Source organism: Sarcophilus harrisii, chromosome 1, assembly GCF_902635505.1.
Source record: "Sarcophilus harrisii chromosome 1, mSarHar1.11, whole genome shotgun sequence".
Classification (NCBI taxonomy): domain Eukaryota; kingdom Metazoa; phylum Chordata; class Mammalia; order Dasyuromorphia; family Dasyuridae; genus Sarcophilus; species Sarcophilus harrisii.
The window spans coordinates 662,371,280-662,385,251 of NC_045426.1; the positions used below are offsets into that span (position 1 = coordinate 662,371,280).

At 35.5% G+C, this 13,972-nt stretch overlaps 1 protein-coding gene across 2 annotated transcripts in view; it reads right to left on the minus strand.

Annotated features, from left to right (window-relative positions):
• Nucleotides 1-13,972, minus strand: part of TMEM259 (transmembrane protein 259) — a 58,003-nt gene that overhangs the window by 16,671 nt on the left and 27,360 nt on the right. Inside the window, exons 3-4 of one of the 2 annotated variants that reach the window (XM_031948018.1) lie at nt 13,016-13,139; nt 879-989 (exon numbers count right to left, since the gene is read on the minus strand). In XM_031948018.1, the coding sequence (XP_031803878.1) occupies nt 879-989; nt 13,016-13,139 (235 nt within the window). Of the gene's footprint in view, nt 1-878; nt 990-12,961; nt 13,140-13,972 lie in introns of both variants that reach the window. The other variant, XM_031948017.1, reaches the window with a different exon arrangement.

Below are 13,972 nucleotides of genomic sequence, written 5' to 3' on the forward strand. Positions count from 1 at the left end.
TTCTGATAACACTGGAAGTAGAGGAAAAGGTGTGTGAATATAGATAGATGAGTGGTGCCAGGTACTTTGACTTGGAAAACCACAAATTAACATTACTGATAATGTACTGTATTTCTAAAAATTTTTGTTAAACATTTCCAATTACATTTTAATCTAGTTTGGACTAAGTGATTGATATGTCTTATTGAGACGTGAACAAGAATTCCCTCATATTAATAATGGCCAACAATTTTTAAGGCACTTTAATGTTTGCAAAGCACTTCACATACAAATCACTATATAATTTTTATTACAACCCTATGAGGAAAACAAGACTCAGAGATATTAAGTGACAGGTCCAGAGTAACACAGCTCTCAAGGATCCAAGGTGGGATTCAAATCTTCAGCACTCTATGCACTCTAACATGCTCCTTTACAATATCCCCAAGAAGTCATCTAGTCCCTATCTCAGTTAAGTGCAACTATACAGAACTTGTTGACCTCCTGAAGTATTCTAATCTTCTTTGATTGAGAAATGTTCCAATAACCTGCAGGTTTTCTCTCAGATTGAGCTCAAAGGTCTCTCTGTATTACTTCCTCTCAGAATCCCCATTCTGGATCCAGGGCCAATCAGCACAAGTCTCATTCCTTTTTCCTATGACAGCTTGAAAACAGCTTCGAATATACCTCCAAGTCTTCTCTTCTTAGACAGAATACAGATATTAAAGCTAAAGGAAAATTCACAAAGCATCTGGACCAACTCTTTCTTTTAGCATAGGAAAACAATCTCCAAAAAGAACTGACCTGCTCAATTCCACAAACAGAGAATTTTATCTCAATCTTCTGAAAATGGGCTGGTGAAGATGTTCTAGGAAAGCTCCAATGAGGAGTCAACTTACCTAGCGTCACCACCATGACTGGGATGCTGAGGCGCTGCCGAGTGCTCTGAGACAATCGTAAAAATCCATACTCCAGGGAATACTCCACTATGTACTCTTCTTGGGGCCATACTAAAAGGAACAAAGAAAAGAAGTATGAGCATTCTAGATGGAAAAGATGAAATTAGAGTTCCCTAACACATCCCCCGTCCCCACCACAACAGCCTGAAAAAAGTTAAAGTAATACAACAAGGAATAAGACCATAGAAATTAGAGCTGAAAGGTGCTTTATGTATCTTGTCCAAGCCTTTACTTTCCAGAGGCTCAGAAGGGATTATGATTAGTAAAAGCAGAGCTAGAAGTTGAATCCAAAAGAAAAGATTCCCACTGTTACCACTATTTAACATAGAGCTAGAAATGCTAGCTGTAGCAATAAAATAAGAAAGAGAAATTGAGGGAATAAGTATAGGCAAAAAGGAAATGAAATTATTGCTTTTTGCAGATGATATGATTTATTTAGAAATTCTAAAATTCTAAAACTGAAGCAATAAATTCAGCAAAATTGCAGGATATAAATAAATCCACACCAATCATTAGCATTTCTATAAGTCAATAACAAAACCCATCAGAAAAAAGCTAGAAAGAGAAATTTCATTCAAAAATAACTACAGCCTTTAATTGTTTTGATCTTTGTCTTAAAAACAAAACAAAACAAAACAAAACAAAAAACAAACAAACAAAAAAAAAAAACACCCACAAACCACAAACCACAAAATAACTACAGAAGCTACAAAATACTTGGGAATTATTTTTCAATATGTACTCAGCAACTTAATGAATCCAACTAAAAAACACTGCAGAAATAAATATAAACCTAAATAATCAGAGAAACACCGGCTACTCATAGGTAGGTTGAGCTAATGTAACAAAAATGACAATACTACCTAAATGAATTTAACATTCAATTACATCAATTAAACTACCAAAGACATTTTATAGAGCTAAAAAAACCAAACCAAAACAAAATTCATATGGAAGAACAGAAAGTGAAGAAACTCAAGGGTAATAATGGGGAAAAAAAAAAAAAAAAAAGAGTGAGAGGGAGATTATCAATACCAGATCTCAAATTACACTAGTTTTTAAACAATTTGGTGCTGGTTAAAAAAGAGAGGTCAATCGCAGAAAGAGATTAGGTATACAACACATGGATGCAAACATAGTAGAAGCACTGCAAGACCTCAAGTTATAGGGAGACAGAATCACTGTTTGACAAAAACTGTTAGGATCAACCAAGCCTCTAGCCACATACAACAAGATAAACTCTAAATGGATACATGATATATAAAAGATCTTTCATAAACAAATTGGAGGAACAAAGAAGAAATCATCTTTCAGATCTATGGATAGAAGAATTAATGATTAAACAAATGAGAAGATCCCACAAGAAAAATCACATAAAATTAAGAAATTTCTGTTACAAATAAATTTATCATTTTGCAGACTCTTTATGACTCCATTTGGGGTTTTCTAAGCAACAATACTTGAATGGTTTGTCATTTCTTTCTCCAGGTCATTTTACCAATGAGGAACTGAGTTATACAGGGTTAAGTGACTGGCCCAAGGTCACACAGCTAGTTAAGTGTCTGAGGTCAGATTTGAACATAGCAAGATTAGTCTTCCTGACTCCAAGCTCAGCACTCTATCCACTGCATCACCTAATTACACAAGTTTAAGTGTAGTTAAAATTAGAAGACAAACAGATAAATGGGAAAACCTCTGTAGAAAGTTTCTCTGAAAAAAAGTCTCACATCCAAGAGGGGAAAGGAATCAAATTTACAATAAGAATCATCCCCCAATATCTCACTAATCAAAATATAGCAATATGCAGTTTTCAAAGGAAAAAAAAAAATCTAAGTTATTAACAGCATATGAAAAATGTTTTAAATGACTAATAATTTCTCAAAATTAAAGCAACTTTGAGATTGGATCCACCTCATACCTATCAATCAGACTAAGGAAAAATGACAAAAGGGAAAAATTAACAAGAGTTCAAGAGACTATGAGAAAACAAGCATACTAGGTACATTATTAATTTGAAATGAAGTCCAGAAGACCATATTAAATTGTAATCCAGAGATCCTACAACTTAAGGCCACACTCCAAATTGCTTAAAGAAAGAAGAAAAGGATTTATATATATAAAAGTATCTATAGCAGTTCTTTTAATAGTTACCTAAAATTGGAAACTAAGGTGGTATCCTTTCAGAGAACATCTCAACAAGTAACGGTAGATGGATGCAACAGAATATTATTGTGTCTTAAGAAATGAGAAAAATGGATCATTTCTGAGAAAATCGGGAAGATACTATAAACTGATACATAAGAAAAAAGCCAACAACTTTTTATAAAGACTTATAAACTTTTTATGACTTTGAGAATCCTAAGTCTAGAAGAAGATGAAATATGCCGCTTAACTTCTGCCAGAGAGAAGTTGAACTTAAAACTCACAGATACACATATTTTTATATGTGAAATTTTGTTTATCTGGTCCATTAACGTTTATAATAAAGATTTTATTCAGTTGTTGTGGCTAAATTTAGGGGGAAAGAGCAGTGGGAAGGGCAGATTAAGAAAAATAAAACAGTACCTGAACCCAATCCTCAGTCTCTGAATTCAGTGTTCTATTCACTAAGGCATATTAGCTCTCAACATCCAAGGGTAGCTGGACAAGATTTCTTGTATCTTTACTCCTAGAAGTTTTCTGGACATTATTCCTTTACTAGACCTCTTGTGGTCATTAATCCTATTTTACACACACACACACACACACACACACACACACACACACACACACACACATTCTGAGAATCCAAGATCAAGGTCTATGGGAGTCTGCTCACAATAACTGTAAATGTCTATTCATAGACTGAAGGCTTGGTAGCATCTGAAGATTGTCTCCTCTAGCCAGCAAATTTAAATGGGGAACCAGGTATCATATGCCTGTAATTCCTACTGTTAGAGAGGCAGAGACATGAGCTCTCTTGAGCTTGGGAATTCCAAGTAACGGTGGCTAAGCTGCCAGATTGTCAGCACTCAGTTCAACATTAATATCATGAGTTCCCAGGAACTCCATTATATAATGATATATATATATACACACATATATATATATATCATTATATAATGGTACTATCCATGTCATTCCGTTCCTCCCCCCAAAAAAAGACAGAATGAAGATACGGTTCAGATTTCATTCTTCATCCATCTTTCTGGAGTGAAGAGCATGTTTGCTCAAGAGTCCTCTGGTGTAATCCATCTCTCAAGGATGGAAATATCTGCCACAGTCATCATCTTCCTAAGTCACAGATGCTCAAAAATTTTCAGAGCATCTCTCTGATTAAAACAAACCAGACAAGCATACTATTTTCATCTTTTGTTGTTGTTTGCTTTTTCTTTCTTGTAGTTTTTCCCTTTTGTTCTGATTTTTCTTTTATCACATGACTAATAAGGAAATATTTAGAAGTACTGTACATATGTACAACCCATATTATATTGCTTGTTCTTTTGGAGAGGGGAGACATAAGGCAAAGAGGTACAAAAAATTTTGAACACAAAATCTTATAAAAATGAATGCTGAAAACTATCTTTACATGTATTTGGAAAAATAAAATAGTATTGAGGGAAAAGAAACATGTGTATAGCTGCTGTGATGTCAGTCCTTTCTTTATGGTTACTATTAGTGCTTTATTCATTTTCTAACAGTAAAAAAATCCCACAAACCCACTAATAATAGCAACAGCAGCCTTTAATGTTAACAATGTACATTCATAAGTGTTACTTTACATGTGCCTCACAACTACTTTGTAAAGTGGCAACTATTGATATTATCCCCATTTTACTAATGAGGCAGTTAAGGGTGTAAGAGATTCCATGACCTTTGTGTGTCTCAGTCACAGTTTAAACAAAGAGTCTTCCAAATACAGCAGTACTTTAGCCTCTGTGACCAGGAATCTCCTGCAATCCTCACAGAGGAGTCTGGGTACAGTAAGGCAATACTCAGTATTAAAATTATAAGTATATCCTGCTGCTAGCAGGTAAGCTCCATGAATCTAAACTTCATAGAACTTTTGTTGTACTGTTTTGTAGGGAACAGTTTATGAAACTCCAATTTATAAGGCATAGTAAGTCACTTTCTGGACTCCCACCCACCTTGCTGTTGGACAAACCATGAAATGGGCTTTGTAAGCCAGAAGAAAAGAGGATTCTATGGAATCTGACAAATTAGCTTGCTTTCTGAAACCTTGCAGGAAATGGTACTGCTTTCTTCCCCCTTCAAAATCAGTCACTTTTTATCAGCCTACTTAGAGCTGTGGATGGTTACAGCCAGGCTCTTTCTGGAGTCAGCATGATATATCAATACTTGCTTTTAGGAAAGGGTTTGGTAAAGGACTCATAATAGTATATTTAGGCCTGAAGGGTACCTTAAAGTCTTCTTGTCAAATTCCTATATTTTATAGATAAGGAAACAGAAGTACAGAGTCTTAAAGTAATTTGCTCAAAGGTCACTGATATGATTAAAAAAACAACAACAACAACAAAACCTCATCATAATATGAATGTAATCCTCAGCCATCGTGGAGGACTCCTGGCACAGTGAGTGTCTGCTAATGCTGATATAATTCACTCTCAATATCTAATCAAATGCCAAGTCTTGTCTAGTCTATTTTAATATCTTTTAAGTCTAGGCCTTTCTCCCCACAGCTATTACACCAACTCAGGCTAACTTGCATAACCTCTGAGACTTATATATAATAGCTTGATTGGTCTCTCTGCCTCTAGTCTCTATCCTCTTTAATCCTAATTCCTCCTCACCCCCCAATTCTATTTTATATTATTTTCAGTTCTGCATTTTCTTCCCCCAGCACTTCCTGCACCTACTGAGAAGGCAAGAAAAACAACCCACAAACAAACAACAAATACAAAATTAAGTAAAACATATTCCTAACTATGTCCAAAGGGCTATCAAATTGTGTATACCCTGAACTCCAGCAGTGCCAGCACTGGCTCTTTTCCCCAAGGAAATCATCAAGGAGGGAAAAGAATCCACAAGTACAAAAATGTTTGTAGCAGCCTTTTTGTAGTGGCAAGAAACTGGAAACTGAGTGGATGTCCATCAGTTGGGGAATGGCTGAATAAATTATGGTATATGAATGTAGTGGAATATTATTATTCTATGAAAAGGATGAATTCAAAAAGTCTGGGAAGATTTACATGAATTGATGCTGAGTAAAGTGAGTAGAATCAGGAAAACATTGTATACAGCCACAAGATTGTGTGATGATCAACTATGATAAACTTAGTTCTTCTCTTCAATTCAAGGATCCAAGGCAATTCTAATACATTTAAGATGGAATACACCATCCACATCCAGTGAGAGAACTACAAAGACTGAATGTGAATCAACTACTATTTTCACTTCACTATTTTTTTTTCTTATGGTTTTCCCCTTTTGTTCTGATTTTTTTATCCCAACATGACTCATATGGAAATATAAAACAAATAAACATAGTTGCATAACGCAGAAAAATTAAAAAAAAAAATCCCACAAATTTCTGTACTATCCATGTCACTCCGTTCCTCCCCCCAAAAAAGACAGAATGAAGATACGGTTCAGACTGCATTCTTCATCCATCTTTCTGGAGTGAAGAGCATGTTTGCTCAAGAGTCCTCTGGTGTAATCCATCTCTCAAGGATGGAAATATCTGCCACAGTCATCATCTTCCTAAGTCACAGATGCTCAAAAACTTTCAGAGCCTCTCTCTGATTAAAACAAACCCGACATCAACTCCTTAGCCTGATCTATAAGCACTTCCCACTCTGTGGCCCACATATTTTTGTAACCTCATTTTAGACTCTCTCTCTGATAGTGTCTAGGTTCCAGGAAAATTGTACTATTTGTTGTTCAATGAACTTGGTACTCAATCTCCCAGCATCATACTCCTTACCTTTAAAATCCTAATCAATATCCAGCTCAGGCACCACCTTCTCTGTAAAGTCTCTTGCCCCACTTGCTTGCATTAGTTCTTTCTTAACTTCTCTTTCTATTATGCTTACGATGTTATAGTTTTAATACAATTTAAGTTCCTTGGGGACACAGACTGCTTCAATTGTATTTCTAAATTCCCAGTGTCTCATACAAAACATGTGTTTACTAAATTTGTTGAATTGAACTTGTTGAATATTTCAATAAGGAAAACAAGTGGAAGCTCTCCTCCCACCTAAAAAAACAACAACAACAAAGAAACATAAAAACAAAGCAACTTAAGGAAAAGTTCTACTTGCACTGGATTTTTAAAAAGAAAAGACAGTCAACAAAAAGCCCTCCAGAACCTAGACCATAAGCATTAAAAGGATGCTTAGAACATATATAGTCAAAGTTAGAAAAAGCTGTAGCCTACTGAAATGTGAAGAGTTAAGAAGGTCCAAAAAAGAAACCGAACTCTAAGGAACCATGGAACCACGAATGTGTGAGCTGAAGGAATCCTCAGAGCAAAAGCAACAGCACACTAAAGCTGGGGGAGTGAGCCTGCTTCAAACTGACATTTAACTAGTCAAATCACTTCCCTTCTCAGAGATTCATTATCCTCATTTTCAAACTATTTATCATAGCTATCATCTCACAGGGATGTGATGATAATGATGAGGTCCAGAATGATGGTTCTGGGAAGAGAAGTTGGACAGAAAGAAAGTAAAGAATTGATCCCTGAGGCAAATAAGAAGGCCAGTGATCTGTTTAACCCAACATCCCATCCTCTGGGGATGTGGTCCAGTCTGAAATCCAAGTTATATTAAACTCCTGAGACCCTCTGTAGGTTATGTAGGGGTCTCCAGCAGTCTCACCTTGCCATGCCCTCAGAAATTCCAGTCATGTCCCTGAGGTTAATTTTTTCCTATAAAATCTACATATGGGCCATCTCATGGCTGCTGCCTTCCTTTGGGTTACTCCATCACAGCATTTTGCCCAGTGCTGTTTTTCCCTTTCCCTTCCCCCCTACCATGTGGTCTCTCCCCTAACTCCACTATATTTCCCAACCCCATTTCTCCTCCTTACAGCTAATTCTTCTGGGGTGCCAAATCCCTTTTGCCTGTCAGCTAGGGACATGCCTCTTCTTCACACTGACCCACCATTTTTCAAAAGACCAAACCACAACTTTCATCTGGTGTCTACATCACCCACATTAATCATGCTTCTCCTGAGTGAGCTGCTGAAGCTGCATGTATGACAGATGACAATAACAATCCCCATCACCCTCAGTCCAACAATAAAGACAGCTTCCACAAACTGAAGGTCTGTAGTGTTGATATGGTCAGGATAACAATATCTAGTTCAAAATAAACATGTGACAAATTCACAATGGCCATTCTCTTTGACAAAAGGTAAATATATTTAGGGGAAGAAGTTACAGGCAAAATGAATAGATTAGAAATGAAAAGAATACAAAAATAGAATTGGGAGAGCAGATTTAGTTAGACTAAGGAAAAAGACAAGTTCTCCAGGGGAGAACTCAAAGTTATCAAGGAGAAAGGAAATACTCTATGAGGTGGGAGAAAGTCATTGTCTGGCTGGTTAGAGTAAGGAGAATGGTGCCATTAGAAGGAAGGAACTATGAAGGAAAGAAAGACAGTACCTCATTGTAGGCTTAGTCCTGAAGTCCTTAGCAAAAATCTTTATCATAAGTAGATCTTTTATAGGGGAAATTTACTCTTGAGGGTTTCTCAAGGAAACCAGAGCAGTACAGGCAGGAACTCAGATGGAGGAGTCAGGAGCCTTATCTGGTAGACCCATCTAAACCCTGCCTAAAGATATGCTAATCAATATCTCCAAAGGTAGTAGAAAGATACCCAGAGGTTGGGGGATGGATGATGAGGGTTGCTAAAGAGTTTCTTCCTAGATACTCTGTAGCACAACCCAGCTGTAACTTTCAAGAGTTACTATGTCACAGAGAAATTCACTAATCTGTGACTAATCTAGTGAAGACTCTAAGATGATCAACAGAAAACAGGATGTTGAACTGATATCTGGTTGGATAAGCTCTGACAGAACTGGAGCTATACAACCTAAGTCACCTCCAACCTCAGATGTCATTGCTAGAATGAAGCCTTATTGAAAAGTCCCTGGTTAATTAAAGAAAATACATGAGACACAAGCCAACAATGTCAAATGTAGATAGAATGGTGACCTAGGAAAAAGCAAAAGCAAAAGAATTGCTAATCCTATCGTATTCCCCAGTTACAAAATGTTTTACACACATAGCTCTATTTTACCTTTCAAACAGGTAGGTAGTATAGGTGATAATTATAGTTTCCTTTAATCATCTTCACTTAGCTAGATGGCTGAGCGGACACAGCACAGGATTTGGGAGTCAGAGAAGACCAGAGATTAAATCCTGCCTTACATAATTATTTGGTGAGGTAGGGATGTAGAGTTGCTCAGGTGCAGGGAGGGCAACTCATTTTACATTTAAGTGCTTCAGTTTCCTTATTTGTAAAAAATAAATAATTCAAGCACTTCATAGAGATGTTGTGGGGTCAAATGAGATAACATTTATAAAGCACTTGATAAACCTTAAGAATCTATATAAAAGCCTCAAAGTGAGCCAGTGATTTGATTACTGGCTGAAAAGCAAGTAGGAATCTCCTTTAGGAACTTTGTCTCCTCTTCAATTAAATGAGGGGGTCTAAAAAGCATAAGACTGGAATGCTCCCTTTTTTAATATAATCAAAAGGATGTCTGAAAGCAAAGCTATCATTCAGAATGAAGCTTTCTGAATAAAAGCAAGGAAGCACGCCCCCTTTTTATTTGGGATCATACCCTTAGAGTTGGAAGAGACTTCCAAGATCATGGTAGTCCAACCAAAACCTCATTCTGAAAAGGAAAAAAACCATGTGCAAGGGGACATAGGACCTGTTTGAGGTCTTACAGAGCCAGGGTTTGAATTCAATTTATCATAATTCCAAATTCATCTCTCACAGTTCTAAGAAATGTTAGCTAAAACAATAAGATGACAAAACAAAATTGAAAAACCTTGACACAGAGAAAACAAAATTATCCCTGTCTGCAGATGACATGATATAGTCTTTAAAAATCCCAGGGAATCAGCAAAGAAACTGAGGTGATTAATAGCTTCAAGAGCAGTTAAATTCAAATGCATAAAATCATTATCATTTCTGTACAACACTAACAAAAATCAGGAATAATAAGAAAAATCTTGTTCAAAACGTTTAAAAATGTAGAAAATATCCAAGACTACCAGATACTTGTAAGATTTATATAAACACAACTAAAGAGCATTTCTTTTTTTCCTTTTTTTGCTGAGGCAATTGGGGTTAAATGACTTGCCCAGGGTCACACAGCTAGGAAGTGTTAAGAACTCAGGTCTTCCTGACTTCAGGGCTAGTGATCTATTCACTGAACCACCTAGCTTCCCTTTAAAAACATTTCTTAAAGAGATAAAGGAAAACAAATATGCAGGGAGCCATTCAGTAATTATAGTTAGGTCATATCAATATAATAAAAATGATGCTACTACCTAAATTAACTTGCAGGATCAGGATCATTGTTACTACTATATCAAAGCTGTAGGTAACAAATAAAATTCATTTGGAGTAACAAAAAAAATCCAGAATATCAAAGTAAATTCTAAGAACCATGAGAAAAAATAACAAGTTAAAGGTATATAGCATAATAGCATTATTAAACTTCAAAATATATTATAAAATAGTGATCAAAATTATTTAGTTTTCGTTTTTAAAAAATAGATCAGCTGATTAGACTAGATATAACAATAAATGGAAGCAACTGAGAACAGTAAACCATTTACTTGTCCAATAAACCCAATAATTATCAAAGGAAAGAGTATCTTTTTGACAAAAACTGCTGGGAAAATCAAAAAGTAATGCCTTACAGTACATACCAAAATAAAAATTTAAAAAACACGACATAATTGGAAAAATAAAAAATAAGGGGCAGCTAGGTGGCACAAAGGCTCCAGAATCTGGAGGACTTGAATTCAAATCTGACTTCATCTACTAGTTATGTGACACTGGGCAAGTCATTTAACTTCAGTTGCCTCTAAAAAAAAAAAAAAAAAAAGATAAAAAGACAAAAAAAGTAGTTTTGGGGAAAAAATTCAAAGAAAACAAAAGGACTTTTAACATGTTAGCAATGGTTAGCAAGGGAATTTTTTTTTTTTTTTAACTCTAATTAGATTTTATTTTGAGATCTGCATTTCCTCCCTTTCTCTCCCCTAGTTGAGAAAGCAAGAAAAACAAAACAAAAAGCCCTTTACAAAGATATATAATGTGATCTGGCTGACTTCAGAAAAGCCTGGAAAGATTTACATGAACTGATGCTGAGTAAAATGAGCAAAACCAACAGAACATTACACAGTAACAGCAAGATTATGTGATGACCAATTAGGACAGACTTGGCTCTTCTCAGCAATACAGCAATCCAAGATAATTCCAATAGACTTAGAGAATGCCATCTACATCTAGAGGAACAATGGAGACGGAATGTGGATTGAGGCATAGTATTTTCACCTTTTTTGTGTGTATTTGTTTACTTTCTTTTTTTCTCATAATTTCCCCCTTTTTTGGCATGACTAATATGAATTATGTACATATATTACCTATATCAGATTGCTTGCTATTTCAGGGAGGGAAAAGCTAAGATAGAGAGGGAGAAAAAATTATGCAACACAAAATCTTAAGATGTGAATGCTGAAAGCTATCTTTGTGTGTATTTGGCAAAATGGAATACTTGTGAGAAATAAAAACAAAAAAGCCAACCCAAAGATGTATTATCAAGCAAAACAAATTCCTACAGTGGCTAGGTCCCCCCAAAAGTCTCAATTGTTACTTTAACAGGAAAATTATAAAGAACATAAGATAGAGGAGATTATAAAAGATAAAAAAGATGACTTTAATTACATAAAATTGAAAAGTATCTGCCTTAATGAAACCAATGAATATAAAAGAAAAAAAAATCCAGAGGGAATTTATATAAATATTTAATGCCAAGAGCCATTCCTCAATAATAAGTGATCAATGAACAATCCCCCCCAAAATTTCAAACTATAATAACTGCCTTAAAAACACTAATAGTAAGTAAAATGCAAAACAATTCTTAGGTTTCTCCTAACATCCTACAAACTAATAAACCCTCTGGATAGCAGTTTAAAATTATGCATAAAAAGTGATTAACCTGTCTTTACTCTTTGAACCAGCTATACTACTTCTGGAGACATATCCCAAGTTAAAAAGAGAGAAAAATATAGATCAAATACACACTGAAACAATCACATTAATACGCTTTGTAGTAGGGAAGAATTAGAAACAAAGTGGGTCCAATCAATTGGAGAATGGCTGAAAAAGCTATGATATATGAATATGATAGAATATTACTATACAGTAAGAAATGAGGAATATATGAGGAATTCAGAGAAACAAGGGAAGAATTAAATAAATTAACACAGAGTGAAGTAAGCAGAAATAAAAGGATATACATAGGATTTACATAAGAAAGCAATTCTATTGAAATGCAATGATGTTTAAAAAAAAAAAAAAGTTCTGACTTAAGATTTCCTGTCCTAAGTGACCTGTAGTAAAGGAGATTCTTCTTCAGGGAAGAATTCTGAAATCTTGTCAATTCTGTGACTAGAAGGACCCTACAGCAGCTGCTTTCTCCTACTACATCACATTAACTTTTAAAGAACTAGGCCCTAAACATGTCTGTTTTTTTATTTAAACCAAAACAATTGAAAACAATCTGATTAAAAAAATTACATCAAATTGCACTCATAAGCCTCAGGACTCAAAGAACCCCTTAATTTCTTCTCTCCCTAAACAGATGCCCAGGGAGATAGCCACATGATTGATTAAGCATTTGCTTGACATGCTTATCACTCATATTTTGACTTTACTCAGAAAGGGTTAAGGGAATGAGTGAAAGATAAACAGATGAAAGGAAAGCTGAGATGAGAAGAAAAGGGGGAAAGTTAGTGAAGAGAGAAAGAACAGGGTACCAAAAGAAGTTGTCTTTACCTGCTCTGGCTAGCATCTCAAATTCCGACACAGTCTCGATCAGAGGCTGCATACCTTTAGTCGTCGCCTCAGTGAAGGAAAGCTCCTGGCTTTGATTCTTGGCCATCTGGGTCAATGCTTCAGGGTTGCTCACCCGGGAAGGCTTCAGGAACACCTTTGGTTCAATGTCCAGCTCAAACTGTTTTAAAAAAAAAGCAGCAGCAGCAGCAAAAGAGTTAGCAAAGACTTGCAAATTAATAATACAATCCTGGGAAGGATATAGTCCATCTTACAAATGAGGACAGTTAGATTCTGTGAAGAGAAATGGCCTATGATGATGGTGATAATAATACCAAGATTCAAATCTCGACCACCTACCTCCAAGGCCACAGTTTTTTTGTTTTTTTTAAACTGTAATCTCTAAAGGGACTTGGATCACTATTGCAAAAACACAAATGTGCTACTTTTAATAAAGTGGCCAAAAACCTCAATATTCCTTTGGGACCAAGACAACTATTATTCTTCTCAGGGATAACTACTCCCTGAGGACTTAAGGATACTAAATAACATTAAATGAACCAAATTCTTTACTGGGCTGAGCCATCTGCATGATGTTGAGCATGAAGTCAAAATGAATGCTTTATATACCAATGGTTCATTGTTGTCCTTTGTTCTCAAAGAAGACCAAAAATGACATCATTATGTTAAAATCAAGTTACAGTATCTTTGACTTTGGCTGACCAGACCAATACGAGCTTAGAATGCTCTGTTACATGAACCAATAAATCACTGTCAAAGACCCAAGTCCAAGCTGAACAACTGATCGGCTAAAATTAGAGATTAAATGAGATAATATATGTAAAGCATTATGTAAACATTAAAGCTCTCTATAAATATTAATTATTATAATCCAGAATTCTTTATGATGACAGTATTAGGCCAAATACATGGGACTTTGTAGTTGTACTAAGTTACCTCTAAGTTCTATGATCCTAAGACTTCTGACAATAACAGCTGACATTTCGAAAGTTT